Source organism: Vulpes lagopus, chromosome 12 (genome assembly GCF_018345385.1).
Source record: "Vulpes lagopus strain Blue_001 chromosome 12, ASM1834538v1, whole genome shotgun sequence".
Taxonomy (NCBI): domain Eukaryota; kingdom Metazoa; phylum Chordata; class Mammalia; order Carnivora; family Canidae; genus Vulpes; species Vulpes lagopus.
This window is the reverse complement of record NC_054835.1, coordinates 59,762,147-59,782,002: the sequence shown is the minus strand read 5'-3', so window position 1 is coordinate 59,782,002 and position 19,856 is coordinate 59,762,147. Positions and strand designations below refer to the sequence as shown.

The following is a 19,856-nucleotide window of genomic DNA, read 5'->3' as shown; positions in this document are numbered from 1 at the left end:
CCTCCCCCAGCAAGCCCAGGCGCTCATACCAGCAGCCTAGATGGAGCAGAGGCCAAGGACCTTGTGTGTGTTTTCTCTCATTTAAAGGGAAAGCTAAGGTTGTAGCATAAATGCATGACGGGTTTGAGCTGGTAAACAGGCCTTCCCAGGGAGGAGCTTTAACATAAAGCTAGCGTGTTCCATAGAGATGTGTGGGCGAGAGAATGGAAGCAAAACGCGGTGCCCCGTCAGATGCCTATGGTTCAGGCTGTCTTTCTGGACAGCTACGTGCCCTCCGGAAAGGGGGCTTTGGATGGTTCAGAGAAATCTGGCTTATTTATTTTTAAAAGATTCCATTTTTATCTATTCACGAGAGACACACAGAGAGGGGCACAGACACAGGCAGAGGGAGAAGCAGGCTCCCTGCAGGGAGCCCGACCTGGGACTCGATCCCAGGTCTCCAGGACCACGCCCTGGGCTGAAGGTGGTGCTAAACCGCTGAGCCACGCGGGCTGCCCGAGAAATCTGGCTTATGGTGACACAGCTCTATTAGGCTGTATCTCAGAGAGCTGCTCGTTTAACCCATTCTCCTACAAGTTCGAAAATGTCCCAGAAAGGGAAAGACTTTCCCCAGAGACAGCAGCACAGCAATGCGTGGTGGGCTCCGAGGCTCCGTGAGGCTGTGGCTTACCTCCGAGACACAGAGGTTTTCTGTACGCACCTGTGTGTGTGTGCAGGTGCACATCTGGAGGATCCCACTAAATTAGCCCCACTGCGGAAAGCAAGCGTCACAGCAGAGTGCTGTGCAGTGTGAGATGTCCCCAGAGGGCAGCCGCCTTGTCCTTGCAGCCAGGCGAGCTCGTCCGACACGTAGCACACGGGAGTCGGGGATGCCCGAGGTGCCAGCTCCAGGCTCGCCCAGAATCACCCAGGTGTGGGTCTTGTCTGTTTATTCATTTGTGTCACGGGCCTGGTTGACCACCTGTGTCGTGTCTGGCGCTGGGCTGGAAGCTGGGGTCTACTGGAAACGGCTGCTGCGTGCTGTTCTGACGTGGAAGACAGGTCAACACGAGCGTCATCCAGGTGTACAACTCTGTAAACGTGAAGGACTTCTAGCCTCCATGAGTCCCTATGAAATAGGCATCCTGGTCTAGCCTGAGGGGTCGCCCTGAGGAAGTGACCCCAGGGCAGCGCTCTGAGGCCCCAATGAGACGGGTACACGGTGCAGCAGATGCAAAGATCCTGCGGTGGAAAAGGGGCTGGGAGCATAGAGAGCGAGGGGAGGGAGAGAAGGTGAGGCCAAAGGAGTAGATAGTGGCCTGACTACACAGGACGCTGGGGGCTGTGAAGACAGGTTTTTTGAAGGTCAGAGGGCAAAGTGGGGGGGTCCCAAGACAACAGCCAGTGCAGTTTGTTCTTCGCTTCGAAGACAGCAGCTTTAGCAGAGTCTTGCCCTTCTCCAGTGGTTATGATGGCACAGCCCATCCCTGTCCTGACCCCGTCCCGCCTCATCGTTCCTTTGAGCCCTTGACTGCACCCGGGCCCCTTCCCTGGTCTCCTAAATCCTCCGTGGTGATGCCCTCACCCTCCTGAGTGGCCCCGGACAATCTTATTAGTGTAGGGTCAGGGGACAATCCTAATCAGCTTACCCAGAAGGTGGATAAATGGCCAGCCGGCGCCCTGCTGGGGGATACCTGGCCACTCACACCCGTGGCCCTGAGACCTGCCCAGGGCTTGGTGAGTAGTGACCTTCCCTAGTGGCTTGTCTTGGCTGCCACTTACCCGAGGACCAGAGGGCGGGGAGTTGGCGGGCGTTTCGCCGCCACACTGAGGTCTGTCCTATCCAGAGAGGCTCCCAGCCAGTCACCTTCGGCTCCCCTGTATCAGGTGATGGTTGCAGGTAGTCCCCAGGGCCACCCTCTCAGCTAACCCAAGTGGGCATCGGCCGCAGACTGGACTGGGGCTGGGGCAGCTGGGAGAGCTTGGATGGTGGTTTGCACGAGGCCGGCATCTGAGAGTGGCCGTCCTGTCCGGGTTGGGGTGTGCACACCGGGTCCGCGGCCTGGGGCAGGTGGAGGGGTCCGGCTGGGCCTACACCACCTGGGCTGGGGGTGCGGGCGTCAGGGGCCAGAGCAGCCGGGACCACCAGGCCTGATGCTGGCCGCCGTGGACCCCGTGCACCTCCCGGGCTGGTGCAGGTTCTGGCACGGAGGACACATCCCAGGGAGGAAGGGTCATGTGGGGTGCAGCCTTCCCCCGGTGGGACCGCCTGTCCTCGCCCGCCCGTTGGTCTCAGCCCTGATGCTGTAGCCAGCAGCTGGTGGTGGCCCGAGGCTGCGCTCAGGCACTGCAGAGGGGGCCCAAGGGGTGGTGCCTGGGCATCTGGCGCGAGGGGCTCCTGTCTGTGTCATGAGCTACCCCCGGAACCTTCTAGGCTCACAGCGCCCCTGAGAGATTAGAGTCACCCTCTGGTGCTAATAGGCTTAGGAGAAGCCGAGTTGCCCTTGAGCAGGGTCAGTGGGGCTTAGAGTGTCCAGGGAGAGGCAGAGGGGAGGTCACCCTGTGCAGCGGGTTCAGGGACACCCGCGGCTGACACACTGCTGCCCAAGGCGGTGTCTGAGCCAGTGAGTGGCCAGTGGATTTGCCAGGAGAGGGAAGAGACTGCGGGGTGGGGGTGGGGAGACAGTTGCGCAGCTCAGCTCGGGACTGGTTCCCAGACAGGCCCCTCCCTGCCCGCCACCCTGCCCTCCAATTCTCCCTTGACTGTTACTGGCACTGCTAGGTGCCCGGCCACCAGGAATGACACTGGGTGTCCCCGCCCCCAGGGATTGCGGTGGGTGGGGAACGCAGAAGGGAAGATTCCCGAGGGGGTGCAGCTGGGGGCCTCATTCCCCCTGCCTGACCCCAGGCGGAGCCCCACGTGGAGTTGGCCGGCAGCTCCTGCTGGGGTCATGCTCAGGGTCCCCTGGGTCTCCTGTTCCAGGACTTCCTCTGTTCAGCTGGTTGAGACCTGCAAGGGGGGCAGCCGCAGGGGAGCTGACTTGTGTGCCCCCAGCCCACAGCGTGAGGGAGTCTAGAAGCCAGACGTCGCCGTGGGTTCTCTGCCAAACTGGCCATGAACCTGGAGCCACCGAAGGCCGAGATCCGGTCGGCCACCAGGGTGATTGGGGGGCCCGTCACTCCCAGAAAAGGGCCCCCCAAATTTAAGCAGCGGCAAACCAGGCAGTTCAAGAGCAAGCCCCCCAAGAAAGGCGTCCAAGGGTAAGCAGAGCTGGCGGAGGGGCCCAGCCGCAGGCTACACAGGAATTGGGGGGGGTGGCCCCTCAGAGCAGGGGGCCCGGCCACACTTTCCTGGCTGAGGTCGGTCCCACCATCCTACTAGGCTGGGGTGGTGCCCCTCATTCCTCAGCATGGAGGTGGGAGGGCTCGGGGCCCCCGGCACCATCCCCCTGAGGACCACACTCACTGCCCCTTAATGACTGGGCCACAGCCCCCGCACCAGCCTGTGTCCCTGCATGCACCCCCACTCCCCTCCTCCTGGCCGCTGGCCCTGACCACTCTGTCCTGCAGGTTTGGGGACGACATCCCTGGAATGGAAGGCCTGGGGACAGGTATGACGGCTTCTAGGGTCTTCCCAGATCCCCCAACTCTCCCGCGGGCCGTGGGCCTGGGGCCCCGTCCCCCCTGTGTTGTCTCCAGCCGGAGCTTACCTAGGGCACCGCCCCAAGCCTGTCCGTCCTCTGCCCCAACCCTGAGCTTTAGCCTCACCGAGGGGCCGCTCCTTTCAGTGGGTTCGCCGGCCACTCGGAGGTGCCGGAGAGCACCAAGGGGCCCTCGCCGTCCTCTTACCTCTCTGGCGTGCTGCACCCGTACGCTTCCCTCGACACCCTGGGAGGAGGACCTCTGGGCGTGGACAACAGGGCCACGACCCCCCTGATGCCCCGTCCCTTCTCCTGCAGACATCACGGTCATCTGCCCTTGGGAGGCCTTCAACCACCTGGAGCTGCACGAGCTGGCCCAGTATGGCATCATCTAGCGCCAGAGCCTGACCCAGAGGCTCGGGGCCGGGGCCCCTGCCGCCCACTCCGCCCCCTGCTCCGGGTGCCTGCGAGGAGGCCGGCCCCCCCGCGGTGTCCAGATTGCCCGGTGTGTGTCTGCAGACCCTCGCAGGGTGGCAGCCTCAGCCCCCAGACGCCCATTACCAGAAGCCCACCAGCTCCCTGCAGGACCCCTCAGGCCCTGCTTCACTTCCACAAACACCGGCCCACAGACCTTCTCTTAGGGCAGGAAGGCCAGGCAGGTGTCCCAGGAATGTCCCTCACACCCCACTCCCCTCCTGTGGTCTAGTGACAAGGATGAGCCCCCCTCACTAGTCTTCCCAGCTGGCGCCCTTGAGCTGAGTGGGCAGGGTGGGGGGGTCCCGGCAGCCTCAGAGCAGCAGCCCTCCGAAGCCAACACAGTGGCAGGAAGCATCCTGTCCAGCATGGCCCATGCTTGCTGTCCCCGTTTCAGAGTAAAGTTAGTGTGGCCCCCGCTCACTTGTCTGGAGTGTGTTGGGGGGCAGGGCTGGAGGGTGCGGGTCTGTATGGATGAAGGTGCTGGGGGCAGCAGGGCCCTGGCCAGGCCATGAAGGAGGGAGACCCGTTAGATGCAGAGCCTGGCCGGTGGGGTCGGGGGGTGGTGGGGGTCAGGGGCCGGGGGTCGGGGGCCGGGCAGCACTGGTGAGGCTGGGAGGGGGAGAGTGCAGCCGTGCCGCCCAGGTGAGGGGACAGGTGCAGGGAGAGTGGGCAGTCAGCCAAGTGGCCCAGCCAGCCCGTCCTTGGATGTCCACTGCGGCTGGACAGGTGCCCACCAGTGACCCCGCAGTCCCCCCCCACCTGGACGCCACACCCTGGGGAATCGGGCGCACCTGCACGCACAGGCCTGGTGAAACTGTCCCCAGCAGCAGTTGCCACCTGGAAGCCACCCAAGTGTGTGTCCACATAGACCAGGGGCATTTGTGGGGTGTCTTTTTTTTTTTTTTTTAATTTTATTTATTTATGATAGTCACACAGAGAGAGAGGCAGAGACACAGGCAGAGGGAGAAGCAGGCTCCACGCACCAGGAGCCCGATGTGGGATTCGATCCCGGGTCTCCAGGATCGCGCCCCGGGCCAAAGACGGGCGCCAAACCGCTGCACCACCCAGGGATCCCTGTGGGGTGTCTTCATCCCGCAGGGACCAGACGGTGATTCTTGGCAAGGGCTCTCTGTGATCCCATTTATGTGAAAGCCAGAAAAACTCACAGTAACCGAAGGTGCTGAAGGCCAGCCGGGGTGGCCACGGGGAGGAGGGAGAGCAGCCTGCTGCCGTGGGCCCCTGACCCTGCCTCGGGTCCCCATGTTCACGTCGGGAAGAGTCCCCACGCTGCCCGCTTGAGACTGGTGCCATTTACCGTATGAGCCATGCATCTCACGAAAGTTTATTCCCGCCTGGGTCTTGCTTCCGGCCACCACACGGGAAAAGGCCGGCTGGTGGTAGGGGAGCGGGGCCACAGGGCTGGGCCTCAGCGGCAGGCATCTGGGGGGCTTAGAGCCTCGGGCGGGGGTCGGAGGTGACGGTCAGGGCAGAGAGGTGGAGGCCTGACGGGGTGTCATCCAGTCTCGGCAGCCGCGTGCCCTCCCCACTGGCCAGGCCCCGTATCCCCACAGCCCTCATGGGGGGGGCGGGGGGGCAGGCTCGGCTTACCAGGCCTCAGGGGTGTGGGCGGGGCAGGGCGGGGGCGTGCCTGGCTCAGGGGCTGAGGACAAAAGTCTCCAAAAGAGTATGACATCAGGTGGTGGCAGGGGGCTCACCCTAGCAGGGTTGAGGGAACCAGGAAGGAGGTGGACATGCCCTGTCCTCAGAGAAAGGGGCCCTGGGGGGGCGGGAGGCACAGCAGGTGGAGGAGACCAGGGGTCTCGGCTGCGCATGGTGACTCGACGCCTTCCCTGGGTGTCCTGCTGGGATGTGAGCCCTGGGCCAGCCGGGCCACTTAGGCAGGGGGCCTCTCCCTGGGCGCCCCCGTCCCCGCGGTTCTGGGGCTCTGCAGCGCCCCCTTGCGGACCGCCAGGGCCCTCAGCAGCTGGGCGGCCAACAGGAGCTCGGCCCCCTGGACTGCGACGACTGCGACCACATAGACACCGGCGGTCCGGACGCTCCTGCGGAGCCACCCTCGCAACGGGGGGCCACAGCCCTGCAGATGTACCACCCTCTGAGCGGCCTCCTGGTCCAGGCCCAGAGCTCCGAGGCCACACGGGTCGCTGACGGCCGCCCCGTCTTCCCTGGGGCGGATGCAGCAGGAGGCGGGAAGGCTGCAGGCCTGGGCTCCCGGGGAGCTGCAGTTAAAGTGCCTGTGAGGGCACAGGGGCCTCACTCTGCGGGCGGGGCCCAGTGCCCAGGCGGGTGCCCCTTACCTGCCCTTCAAACCGCCGCAGCCACACAGACACTCGCATGCGCACACGCGGGCTTGTGCACTCGATGCCCCACTTCCTACGGTTTGTCCTGCGCGCGGCGGCCTCTGCACACGCAGGCTCGCCCCCGCCCAACCTCACACACAAGCTCTCGTCTCCCGGAAGAGTGGGCCCCGCCAAGCAAGGACCCTTCCTGACACCACGGGGGCTGCCACGGTCCAGTCACACACGGCCCACCAACGAGAAGGCCACATGGATGCTTCTAGAATGCCTGGCACTTTTTAGTGACTGTTGGGTACTGGTGGCTGGTTCTCAGGTGTCTATATGACTCCACTACTCGTGTCAGTTGTCCTCAAGCAGAATGTAAAAACATACCGTGCCGTGTTCCTAAATAGACAATGCTTACAGACACACAGACAGAGACACGACACAGACACGTGTACAGACACACGGACACACAGACACGCATGCAGACACAGACCTAGACACACACACACATGCACAGACATGCATGGACACACAGACACGTGCACAAGAGACACACATGCACACGCAAGATGCACACACATGCACAGATACACGCATGCACACAACAGACACACACCCACATGCACAGACACACACCGTGGAGGGAGACCTGTGGAGTCCACAGTGATGTCCCCAAGAGCCTAAGTTCACTTGACATTCAGACGTTTTGCATGACGACCTCACCGAAAGCACTCCCCACTTCCTAGTCTGCGGGCTCAGCCTCCCACTAAGATCCCTGTCTACCTGGTCCTGGTTGGAGGGGGCAAAAACCCGAGGGGGGGCTTGGCCTGGGCCTGAGTGTGTGTATGTGCGTGTGTGTGCACACTCGTGTGCCAGCGGCTGTATCCATGTGGGTGTACACGGGTGTGGCCTGTTGACCGCCAGGGACTGCCCCCCGCACCTGCCGCGCCTGCCCCATGGCCTCTGGGACTCACATGTTCCTCGTCCAGTCCTGGTAGGAAGACGCCCCACAGCACTGCAGCCCACGCTGTACCTGGTCGATGAGGAAGTGCAGGTCGGGGTCATCCTGATAGTGGGCGACGGCCGCACGCAGGGTGTACTCCAGGCCGTCCTGCAGTGGGCCCCACAGGGCCACCAGCAGGGCACCCAGCACAGCTTCCAGCAGCAGGAAGGCGAGGAGACCCCCAGAGAAGCAGTGCAGCAGGCAGGCGTTCTCACAGAGGGCACCCAGGCAGCCTGCCAGGCTCACTGCGCCGACCGCCAGCCCCCCCAGCGCCAGCCCCAGCATGGGGTCTCTGGGCAGGGCCGCCCCACCACTCCCCAGGGGCCCCTTGACTGCCAAGCCCCAGAGCCCGACGGCCAGGGCCAGCAGACCAAGCAGAGAGAAGACGAAGTTGAACAGGAAGGTCAGGTACTTCAGGCAGCTGCTTCCCAAGGGGAGAGGGGAGGCCGGCTCGCCCCCAGCGCCTGCCCGCCAGACCTGGTCCTCTCGGGGTGCCGGCCCCGGGCGGCGTGAGGTGAGTGGGCTGCTCCCGGGGAGGGCCCGGCACCCAGCGCCCTGTGGAGGAACGAGGAACAGACAGGGAGACCTCAGGCGCGACGTGATACTTCACAGGCAGGTGACCTGCTGGTGGCCAGGTGTCGGGGCCTGGCAGCGGGGAAGAGGCTCAGAGGCCTGGGGCGGCCGGGGAGGCTCCAGCGGGCGTGTCCCGCCCCGCCAGGCGCCAGAGGGCCCGTTCACGGTGGACGCCAAGCAAGGCGATCCTGGGCCGCAGGTGTCCGCGAGCACACGCCCGGCCCTTCTGCCCTCTGAGCGTGGAGGCCGTGGGCCCCAGGCACGTGGCAGCCAGAGCATCAGTCCAGGGGGGCTCCCCCACCCCGCCAGTCCAGGGGGGGCTCCCCCACCCCGCCACGAGGCCGAGGCCCGCCAGGAAGGGCTGGCCCCGGTGACAGCGCCGTGTGCGTCCCCCGTCAGGCCAGCCAGCGGCCAGGACCCCTCCGTCGGCGCCACGCTCTGAGCGCCGAGCTGCACGTACGGCTGCGCCCGCCAGGCTCGCGGGGCCGCCGGAAGGGGCCCGGGCTGGCCCTGAGCAGGACCCCCGGCCGCGCCCGGCCGCGCTGGTTGTACCAAGTGTGGGGAGTAGAGGACGGCCGCCCGCGGAGGAGCGGCCCACGGCTGGGGTCTGCGGAAGCCGCGAGAAGGTCTGCCAGCTTGGGCCCTACGTGGTCAATCTCAATTTCAAATCCCCCCCACCCCCTCCCAGCCCTCAGAGACTTCAGTCGTCCCCCTGCAGGGAGGAGAGGCACGGCTGCCCCCGAAATCTGGGAGATCTAGGCCGCTGTGGCCCCACCTCGGGCAGGGCTTCCACGCCAAGCCAGCTGACCAGCAGCGAGCCGCCTGCACCCCCGGCCCCCTCCGCCTGGAATCCTCTTCACTGGGCACCTGGAGCACAGGAGGATTCCCCCCCGCCCAGACCCCAACGGGCAGGAGGAGCACAAGGCCAGGCCGCTGGTGCCAGCCCAGCCTGGGGGGGGGCAGGGGGGCCTTCAGCACCGAGCAGAGCCCTCCAGTCCACAGGCAGCAGCGGGGGCTGGGCAGGACAGGTGGAGGCCCCGAAGGCCCCAACGGGCACCGCCCGCTGGCCATGTGCTGCCCTCAGCACGCCCTCCCCCCCCCCCCCCCCGCCAGCGAGCTCAGGGGCCAGGGCAGGAAACGGTTCAGAGCTGCAGCAAGGTGCTGGGTGAGGATAAGGCACCTGGCCAGTAAAACCCCCATCCTGATGTCAGCTCCTCTGGGTGTCCACCTACCGGCTAGCCCCAGCCCTCGGCCAGGCTCAGGGTGGGACCTGGGGCCAGGGTCCTCCGAGGTGGAGACATTCCCAATGGGGGGCAGAGGCCCCCAGGGCACTGGCTTACCTGGGACAGCAAGGGGCTCCTTTCCCCGCCCTCCATCCTCCACAAGGACAGGTGTGCTGTCCCCCCCCTGGTGTCTCCAGCTGCACGCTGCCCGTTCCCCGGCCGCCCTGCGAGCTGTGCGGCCCAGGGCCGCTGGGCTGTGAGCTGAAGCGGGGCGCCACAGTCACGACCCGATCATGTGAGGCATCACGTTTTAGGGCTTAGGACAGCTTCTGCTTGTTGAGACACAGCCCGTCCTTCTTCTTGAGCGCAGATTGCAGCCTTGCTGTGGATTCCCTGAAGCCCTGTGCAGGCATGACGGGGGTGGGCTCCCCTGTCACCTGGTGGCCACCACTGCAGGGCCCCAGTGTGGGCCTCGGCCTGGCAGGTCCAGCGTCTGCTCCATCAGCTCACCCCTGAGAGCCAGATCACAGAAATAATCCTGGGAGACCCGCCAGCAGTTAAACGCGTTACCCCCAGCTTATTCCCTGTAAGAATGAGACAGGGTCCACTGGCCAGATCACATCCTTCCTGGTTTTGAGGTACGCGGGTCCTCCCTCCTTCCAAGTTTCTCTTCTCACGGGCAGGACTTGGTCACAACCATCGTCACGTGTCCTAGCGCTTGAAGGCTCCGGGCCACGCAGGTGCCCCGCACACAGGGCTGCTCAAGGCTCTGTGACCCTGTCCTGTCCTCTCTCCTTGGCTTGGACGGCGGTGGGAGGGAAGGCTCCGAGCAGATCCCCACCCACGCCAGGGCTCGAACACAGGGGCACACACCTCTCCATGCCTCCCTCGTTGCTTTGGGAGGTGGGAGGTTGTGACACGAATGGCAGTCATTGGCTTGCGGGGCTCTTTGGAGGTCGCAGAGGGACCCTCCGCACGTTTTCATGGCAGGAGAAAGGGGGAACCTCCTGCGCGATGCCACATGCCCAGTCTGCCTTCGCCATCCTCTCCCCCTGGTGCTTCTTCTGTTTGACATTCGAGCCCCAGGCACTTCCTCACTTGACCCTCCACCTTACAATCCAGCCTCACGGGCTGCTTGCTGGCTCTCGCGCCCTCGACCTTGTTCGTCCCCCGAAATCTCCTCCCTGTGTCCAGTTCCAGATCACATCCTGCCCAGCAAGCAGGGGCCTCCCCTCTTCCCCGGGGCTTTTGGGGCACGACTTACCATATTTTGTGATGATTTGTGATTTGCGTTCTTGCTTCATGCCCCTGCCCCCCGCCCCAGCTTCCCACATGACAACCACCCAACGGGGCCCAGCCTCAATTCCTGACCCGCAGGACCAGGGTGGGTGGGTAGTAACTGGCCATTGTGTTAAGTCACTAAGTTTTGGAGGAGCTCACTTCACAGACTTATGGTGACAACGGATTTACAATAGACGTACGGTTATACGATAGATGACGGACAGTGGATCAGTGATCTGTGTCAGGGAGCGTGCTGAGCCGCGGCCGAAGACCCTAGTCAGCAGGAGCTCACCTCGGGTGAAGAGGAAGTCATCGAGGGAGCCAACAGAGACGTGAATATATGTGATTTTTTATGGTGGTCAGAGCTGGGGAGCCAGCAAAGGAGGGTGAAGAGTTGGCTGCGCCCCAAAGACATGAAAATGGGGACTCAAGTACATAGACGCACATGTTCACGGCAGCGTTATCCACAATTGCCAAAAGGTGGCAAGCCCCTGACGTCAATCCACAAAGGATGGAAAGTCAAAATGTGCTCTGTCCACCCAGTGGAATGATTCCAGCCGTCGAAAGGCGCTCTGACAGCTGCCACGCCGCCGTGGATGGGAAACCGTCAGCAGTGAAAGAAGCCAGCCGCCACGTCCACGTCCCTGTCATTCCGCTGACGTGAGATGCTCAGAGTCGGTAAATCTGTAGAGACGGACGGACGAGGATGGGTGGGTGCCAGGCCCTGGGGGCGGCGCTGAATGGGGGTGGGGTGGTGGGGTGTCCCTCGGGGGGGGGGTGAGGGGAACGTTTGGGAAGTAGATACAGGAGGTGCTTGCACGACACCGATCGTGACAGCACCAAATGCCACTGAATTGTTCAAAGATGGTTGGCCGCATGCTGCGTGGGGTTCATGTTAATTAAATAAAAGAGGAAGGGGAGAGATGGGAAAGGTTTCTGGCAGCCCCCGCTCGCCTGTCCACGGAAGCGGCCCACCCGGACCCCTGGGTGCCTGCCCCCAGCTCCACCGCCAGGGTCTCGGGCGACGCCAGTCACCTCTCCAGCTCCGCTCGCTCCGTCCTGACACTGGGCGACAACGAATCAAACTACAGCCCCCACCCCGCTGAGGGGCTGGACTGATTCCCTCGCACCCACATGTTGAGGCCCCAAACCCCAGAACCTCAGAAGGTGACTTGGAGAGCGGCCCTTCAAGAGGTCGCCAACTTCAAACGAGGCCAGAGGAAACTGGGCCGCACTGGCAGATGCCAGGGACACTTGAGATGCTCGGGCGCAGCGGCCTGTGGCCCAGGGGAGCGCCCCCCGAGAGTCCCGGCTGCCTGTCACCGTGCTCGCAACTTCCAGTCTCCAGAACCCTGAGAAGAGAAATAAATCTCCACTCTGGAGCCTGGGGGATTGTGCGGTGGCCGTCCTCGCAGCGCGGCCGCTGATGCGACGTCAGCAGAGTCAGCGGCAGAGCCTCCCGGTACCACGAAGGGCTGAAGAGGTGGGGGGGGGGGGGAACCTGTCACCGCGCAGGCTCACTCCTGGGGGTGCCAGGAGACCTCAGGTAGAAGAGGGCGACTTGCCCTCTGCAGGATGGACATGTTTGGGTAGAAGAGAAGCAGCGAGACCAGAGGCCGCTCTGTAAAGGAAGAGGGGGAAAGCGACAGTGGAAGGACGCGTGTCGGCCAGTCGGAGGCCGGTGTCCCGGTCTTGCGGCTGGGTCTCGCTGCCTCCTCAGCACCCACCCCGGCCTCTCTTCCTGCCTCTCCCTGGTCTCCTGTCCCTCCAGCCTCCAGAGAATCCGTCTGAAACACAACGGAGAACCTCCTTTGCCGTCACCCCTCCAAAGGCCTTCAAATATGACACACTGAGACTAGCGCCCAGAGGCCTTTCCGCGTCCCACCCGGTTCTTGGGCCCAGTCCCCCCCTGCCCTCTGCACGCCTTGCTGTTCCTGGAGAACCCAGTGCTTTTGCAGGGCCCTGGGGGCGGTGCAAGGCCTTTGCAGATGCTTCCCTCTTGTCCTGTGTCACTCTTCTGGGACGTGCTCACACCTCACGCCCTCAGAGAGATCTTTCTTGACCGTCTTATTTAAAATTAAAATAGCCGCTGTCACCCTCTGTCCCCTCCGCTGCAGCAGTTGCCGGCGACCAGACGTTGCACACTTACATGTTTCATGTGTTTACACATAGATTCCACTGGGGCAGGGGCTCCCCGGTTCCTGCTCCATCCCCAGCATTTGCCCCCACACCCAAATAGACAAGCAAATATTGGAGGATGGGCTGAGGAGGCACATGACCTCTTCCCTAAAACTGAGGTCACAGAACATGTCGTGTTGTGAACACTGATATTGTCAAACGGTAGGAGGATGGGGAGGAAATGAGGGTGATAACGTCCTAACTTTTGCGGCACACGAGATACACAAAGGCGAGCTGGAGGGGAGCCCTGGGGTTAAAACACATAGACTGGGCAGCCCGGGGGGCTCGGCGGGTTAGCGCCGCCTTCGGCTCAGGGCCTGATCCTGGAGACCCTGGATCCAGTCCCACGTCGGGCTCCCTGCATGGAGCCTGCTTCTCCCTCTGCCTGTGTCTCTGCCTCTGTCTCTCATGAATAAATAAATAAAATCTAAAAAAAACAAAAAACCACGTAGACTTTGGCCCCATGGACATTTTGGTGGCTTTCCCCCACAGTCATGGGCATGGGCAAGGTCACAGAACCTCGCAGGGCCTGGAGCAGGAGCAGGGATGACAACTAGCCGGACCCAAGCATGAGGCCTGCGGGTAGGTTGGTGGCTTGTGAGCCACGACAGTGTTTTGTAGGACACTACCTCTCTGTGGCCAGGGAACATTGCCCTGAAATGCAGTATGTATTTATTTATTTATTGATTGATTTATTGATTGATTTATTAAAAGACTTTATCCATTTATGAGAGACAGAGACCCAGACAGAGGGAGAAGCAGGCTCCCTGTGGGGAGCCCGATGTGGGACTCGATACGGAGACCAGGATCACACCCTTAGCCAAAGGCAGCCGCTCAACCACTGAGCCTCCCAGGCGTCCCTCTTTACTTATTTTATTTTATTTTTTTTTAAATTTTTATTTATTTATGATAGTCATCAGACAGAGAGAGAGAGGCAGAGACACAGGCAGAGGGAGAAGCAGGCTCCATGCACCGGGAGCCGGACGTGGTATTCGATCCCGGGTCTCCAGGATCGCGCCCTGGGCCAAAGGCAGGCGCCAAACCGCTGTGCCACCTAGGGATCCCCCCTCTTTACTTATTTTAAAAGATTTTATTTTTATTTGAGATAGAGAGGGGAGCTTGAGAGAGCACAGGGGCAAGGGAGAGGGAGAAGCAGACTCCCTGCTGGGGAGGGAGCCCCAGGACCCCGAGATCATGACCTGAGCTGAAGGCCGACACACAACTCCTAAAATGCAGTTAAATTCCGTTTTCCTGCCTTGCCTGGATTTTCATAAACAATGTCATATTCCCTGGCGTACTCCCTCCTCTCTCCATCTGCCCCCCCAACCCACTGGTCTCCTACTCAATCTGCCCCCCCCAACCCCGACTGTCTCCTCCATCCCCCCACACCTCCCCATCTGCTCCCCATCCCTCTGCTGGCCTCTCCAGTCTGGTCCCCACCCCGCCCCCTCCCCTCAGCCATCTGCCTCCCACCCCTCTCTATCTGCTCCTCCCTCCTTCCTCCCATCCCCACCCACCAGTCTGGTCTCCCAACCCCCTGTGCCCCCACCCCTCCCTAGCTGTACCTCCCTCCCTCTACTCCCCTCCTCCACCTGCCCACCCCTGTCTTCCCCCCTTCTCCGCCTCCTCTTCCCCCATCTGCTCCTCTGCTGCCCTCCCTCTCGCTGCTCCTCCCCAGTCTGTTCCCCCCATCTGCCCCCCCAACTCTGTCTCTACTCTCCTTACCACCCCCTCGTCTGTCCCCCCCACTCCCCCACTGTCTGCTCCCCGCCCCCTGTCTGTCCCCCCCATTCCATCTACTCTCTCCTCTCCCCCCTCCGTTGTCTGCCCCTCCCCTATCTGCCCCCCCCCCCCCCCCCCCCGCTCAGCTCATCACCCCCATCTCCCGCCCCCTCCCATCAGTTCCCCTGTCTTTTCCCCCCCACTGTCTACTCTCCCTTCCCCATCTGCCCCTCCCCCATCCGCCCCTCCCCCGTCTGTTCTCCCCCTTGGCCCCCCCTCCCCCCCCCCGTCGGTCCCCCTCCACCCCTGCCTGGTCTCCCGCCCCCTCCCGACTGTCCCTCCCCCGTCTGTCCCCCCCATCTCCCGCCCCCTCCCATCTGTTCCCCCGTCTGTCCCCCCCACTCGTGTGTCCCCCCCACTCCGTCTACTCTCCCTTCCCCATCTGCCCCTCCCCCGTCTGCACCCCGTGCTGCTCCCCCTCCCCTCTGCCCCTCCACTGCCTGTCCTTCCCCACCCCGTCTGTCCCCCCCCCCCCCCGTCTCCCGCCCTCCCCTGTCTGCCCCCCCTTGTTCCCCCCCCGTGGTCTCCCGCCCCCCACCCCCCCCCCGCGTCTGTCCCCCCCCACTCCGTCTTCTCTCTCCTCCCCCTCCCCCGCCTGCCCCTCCCCCGCCTGCCCCTCCCCCGCCTGCCCCTCCCCCGCCTGCCCCTCCCCCGCCTGCTCCCCGCCCCCCCCGCGGGCTCGCGGCCGCCGGGTGTGCGCATGCGCGGGCCGTTGGAGCGCCGGAACTCGGGTTCGGGGCCGCGCAGCCGGCGGAGCGCGTTGGACGAGGCGCCGGACGTCGCGCGGCGGCGGCGGCGGCGGCGGCGAAGCTGGAGCGGCGGTGGCGGCGGCGGCGGGAGGCCGGGGCTGAGGCCGGGGCCGGGGCTGCGAGGCCCGCGGGGCGGCAGGCGGCGGCGGCGGCGGCCCGGGGCCCGAGCCCGGAGACGGGAGCGGCCGCCATGGCCGAGAGCATCGTGAGTGGGGCGGGAGCGGGCGCCGGGATGAGGCAGCAGATTTACCGGCGCGGCCTGTGGGGCGGCGGCCCGCCCCCGCCCCCGGCCCCGGCCCCCGCCTCGGCCCCCGCCCCGCTCCCGGCCCGGCCGCGGCCCCTCCCGCCGCCCGGGCTCCTGCGGGCTCCTGCGGGCTCCTGCGGGCTCCTGCGGGCCGCGTCGGGGCCGGGGTCGGGCCGGGGTCGGGCCGGGGCTCGAGTCCCCGCGGGCAGCGCTGTGTCCACGGCCGTGCGGGCGCGGGGCTGGGCACCGGGGCTGGGGACCGGCCGCGACCCCTGTGCCGCTCGGACAGTGACAGCTCCGTGTGCGCAGGGGGCGCGTTCCGAGGGTTGACCTCGCTCCTCTCCCGGAGTTAGGGAGCGCCCTGCCCCCCCCCCCCCCCCCAGTGAAGTGAAGGAACTCAGCGAAAAGGAGAAAACAAAACCCCGGACCCGCACAGCCCCGCGTTTACTTGTGCCAGGTTCCCTTTCACAAGGAAATGTGGCTGGGAAAGCCTCCGCTCGGCCGTCGCACGGAATCTGGGCTGACGTCGAGGAGCTCCTGGGATCTGGGGGGGAGCCCGGCAGGTGGCAAGTCCCTCCCGCTCCCGGCCGGCGGGCCGCTGGGCTCCCTCCTGGGGTCTCGGAATTTAAGGCCTTCCCGCTCCCCTCCCCCTCCCCCAGCCTCCAGGGGCCCCGGAGTCTCCTCCGCGTTCCCCAGCCTGGACAGGACTGGAGGGAACAAATGGCCCAAGACAAACTTCAGAGAAAGGAACTCCTTTTAGAATAAGATTTCCTTTTTTCTTTCTTTCTTTCTTTTTTTTTTTTTTTTTTAACATTTTATTTATCTATTCATGAAAGGCAGAGAGAGAGAGAGGCAGAGACCCAGGCAGAGGGAGAAGCAGGCTCCACGCAGGGAGCCCGATGTGGGACTCGGTCCAGGGCCCCGGGGGTCACGCCCTGGGCTGAAGGCAGATGCTCAACCACTGAGCCCCCCACCCCCCGTCCCTGGGCGGGGGGGGCTTTGCTGTAATACTTTTTTTCTTTTTTAAATACTTTATTTATTTATTCATGAAAGACACACAGAGAGAGAGGCAGACACAGGCAGAGGGAGAAGCAGGCTCCGTGCAGGGAGCCCGACGTGGGACTCGATCCCTGGTCTCCAGGATCACGCCCTGGGCCACAGGCAGGCCCTAAGCCGCTGAGCCACCCAGGGGTTCCCCGCTGTAATACTTTTGATTCAAGTAGCCACAGACCAATGAGTTGTTTTAGAAAAGGCTGTTTTTCTGCTCGTAAGTATACAAGGCGAGGTGCTTACTGACAGCATTGGCTGTCCTCAAATTCTTCTGTAGGAGAGATTGTCTGCAGGTAACTGATTTTTATGATACCAAGAAGTATTCTGGGCTCATTTTCTTATAAGTAGCGAAACCCAAGTCACCAGGAGCCTACGTGTCCATGTTGCCAGGTCTTGGAGTGTTTTTTATGCTGTAGCCCGTGTCAGACACCGGGCGAGAACTCACCTCAGTACAAACTATGTTTGGTAGGTAGGTAAATCCTGGATTCAGTCGACAAACCAGGGCTGCTATGCCCTGTTGTACATCCTCAAACAGGATGATTTCTTAAGCTTTAGAACCCTCTGGAAACCTGGGAAACCTGGACCTTTAACTCCTCAAGGAGTGGAGTGTCAGGCTCTTGGTCCCGAGTGAACAAGGGAACGGTCACAAAATCTCCCACAGAGAAGCCGAGCTCTCGTTAAACGTGTCGTAGTGTGGGACACAGATTTCAGAAATGGATTACTTGGCGAGTGCCCATGCTGTGTGCGATGAAGACGTTTTTCTAGGTGTCGAATCCAGAGAGAAGGGTAAAAGAAGAATTTGTATTTGTATTCCTCACTGATGAGTGAGAAAGTTAAGCAGATGTAGTTAAGAAGCAAAAAGAAGGGCAGCCCGGGTGGCTCAGCGGTTTAGCGCCTGCCTTCGGCCCAGGGCGTGATCCTGGAGTCCTGGGCTCGAGTCCCATGTCGGGCTCCCTGCATGGAGCCTGCTTCTCCCTCTACCTGTGTCTGTGTGTCTCTCATGATTAAATAAGTAAAATCTTTTTTTTTTTTAATTTTTTAAATTTACTTATGATAGTCACAGAGAGAGAGAGAGAGAGGCAGAGAGAGAAGCAGGCTCCATGCACCGGAAGCCTGATGTGGGATTCGATCCAGGGTCTCCAGGATCACGCCCTGGGCCAAAGGCAGGCGCCAAACCGCTGCGCCACCCATGGATCCCTAAATAAGTAAAATCTTAAAAAAAAAAAAAAAAAAGCAGAAAAGATATTTTATGCCTTAATAATTGGGATTTCTAAGGATTATTCAAAATAGAATCTTGAGAACACTATCAGAGCAAAGCCTTTTCAGTCCAATGAAAGTTAGTAGAAAATGAGAAATTCAAACTAATTTAGGAAAATCTAGATTAATCTTGTTTGATAAAAGCAGACAGTGGATCAAGAGCTATTGTGTGTCAGTGAAATTTTTTTTTTTAGATTCTGTTCTTTTAAGGTTTTATTTTTACGTAATCTCTACATTCAACGTGGGGCTTGAACCCACAATTCTAAGACCAGGAGTTTCAGGTTCCACTGACTGAGCAAGCCAGGTGCCCCACCGAAAATCTTTTTTTAAAAACAATAGCTTGTGACATTTTTCACGCATAGAGGTTTTTTTTTTTTTTTTTTAAGTGTTGTTTTTGGTATAGTGTACAGTGTAGTAATTGCTGAGAAGCCACCACAAGTACTTAGTGGTGTGTTGCTGCCTTTCTTTTCTCCCACCCCTCAGGTTTTGGAGCCTAGTCCATCTGTTTGCAGGGCGTTGCTGGGCAATCCTTTTCTTGCTCCCTGACAGTAGGAACTTGCCTAGTGGGCCAGGCATAGGAACTCACCTTCCCAAGGACTTTGACCTGCATGAAAATCCAGTTGGAATGGGAGGCTCTCTTCATGCAGTGTTCCAGGCCTGCCGATTGCTACAGGCTTGCCATAAAAATATGTAGGGACACCTGGGTGACTCAGTGGTTGAGTGTCTGCCTTCGGCTTAGGTCGTGATCCTGGGGTCCTGGGATCGAGTCCCCGCATTGGGCTCCCTGCATGGAGCCTGCTTCTCCCTCTGTGTCTCTGCCTCTCTCTGTGTCTCAGGAATAAATAAATAAAATCTTAAAAAAAAAAAGTTTATAAAACCCTGCTACATTTATCACAATGTTATACACCTTTATCTCTTTTCTTTTAGTTTTTCTATTAAAAATAACAAATGAGAAGCTATCCTATGATTCTTTTAGATCATTCTAATTTTTGCATGTAGATTCTAGAACAAAGTGAGATCTTTTTTATTTTTAATTGTTGTGTTTAAAATTTTTATTTATTTATCTTTAAAGTAATCTTTATACCCAGTATGGAACTTGAACTCACAGCCCTGAGATCCAGAGTTGGATGGTTCACTGACTGAGCCAGGCGCCCCCAAAGTGAGATCTTTTTTTTTTTTTGTTTTTTGTTTTTTGTTTTTTGTTTTTTTTTTTTTTTTTTTTTTGAGATCTTTTTTTGTAAAGAGCCCAGTCGTTCATGATTCATGAATAGTTTTTTTTTTTTTTTTAATTTTTTGCTGTTGTGTTGTTTTTGTAAATCTGAAGAGAAAGTTTAAGTGTTTCACATATATTTCTTGTAGATATGGTTAAAAGTTTTTCTGAGTGAAATGACCTGGAGTTGAGAGGCCGGGCGGTAGTCTCTTCACATATGTTGATGAATCTCATACCTCTGCTGCTGCTTGGGTGTTCCATGGGAAAGGGCGAGGCTTGGCTCTAAGTTTCCGTGACCCAGCTGCTGAAAGACCTCAGATGTTAGTCTTAGTAATAGGTCAGGAACTTACTAGTCTGTGCAGTAACCACCTTGTTTCATTTGTGACAGATAATTCGTGTCCAGTCCCCAGACGGGGTGAAGCGGATCACAGCCACAAAGAGAGAAACAGCTGCAGCATTTTTGAAAAAGGTAGCTGTGGCTTGGGTGTTTGCACTGTTACCCTCCGCTGTTACTCCCTTCCATCTCTACCTTTCCTCTTCTCCTCAGTCTCTGTTCCTGCCCACTCTCTACTTCAGTCTCTTGCATTGTTCTCGTCTGTCATGACTGGATTGATCCAGGGTCGGATTGCGTCACAATTGACCCTGGCTTACAGCTGTGGGACCAAGGGTCTGAAGGCATGTGTTGAAGTAGTTCAGGAGGGTGAGAAATCGGAAAAAATTAGAGTCAAAGACTTGAGTTGTCCATCAAAGGAGAATTGTTAAAAACAAATATAGAATAATCCCATTTTATTCTTTTTTTTTTTTTAAGTTTTTATTTATTTATTAGAGATAGCGAGGCGGGGTTGGGGGGGCAGCGCGAGAGAGCACAAGCATGGAGGAGAGGCCGAAGCAGCCTTCCCACTGAGTAGG

At 60.3% G+C, this 19,856-nt stretch overlaps 3 protein-coding genes across 3 annotated transcripts in view; 2 read left to right on the top strand and 1 right to left on the bottom strand.

Moving 5' to 3' along the window:
- The first annotated feature begins 2,756 nt into the window (after nt 1-2,756).
- PDE6G (phosphodiesterase 6G) lies at nt 2,757-4,528 on the top strand. The gene is made up of 3 exons (XM_041725943.1): nt 2,757-3,240; nt 3,550-3,590; nt 3,939-4,528. Exons 1-3 carry the CDS (start codon nt 3,095-3,097, stop codon nt 4,013-4,015), a joined length of 264 nt encoding a protein of 87 aa, XP_041581877.1. The 5' UTR covers nt 2,757-3,094; the 3' UTR covers nt 4,016-4,528.
- Nucleotides 4,529-5,064: 536 nt separating this feature from the next.
- On the bottom strand, nt 5,065-9,444 carry TSPAN10 (tetraspanin 10). The gene is made up of 3 exons (XM_041726061.1): nt 9,314-9,444; nt 7,372-7,955; nt 5,065-6,349 (listed from the first exon to the last, which is right to left on the bottom strand). Exons 1-3 carry the CDS (start codon nt 9,347-9,349, stop codon nt 5,992-5,994), a joined length of 978 nt encoding a protein of 325 aa, XP_041581995.1. The 5' UTR covers nt 9,350-9,444; the 3' UTR covers nt 5,065-5,991.
- A 5,805-nt stretch (nt 9,445-15,249) lies between these two features.
- NPLOC4 (NPL4 homolog, ubiquitin recognition factor) overlaps nt 15,250-19,856 on the top strand; it is a 65,075-nt gene continuing 60,468 nt past the window's right edge. Inside the window, exons 1-2 of the mRNA XM_041725275.1 lie at nt 15,250-15,391; nt 19,336-19,416. Coding sequence (XP_041581209.1) covers nt 15,377-15,391; nt 19,336-19,416 — 96 coding nt within the window. The 5' untranslated portion in view covers nt 15,250-15,376. The remainder of the gene's footprint in view (nt 15,392-19,335; nt 19,417-19,856) is intronic.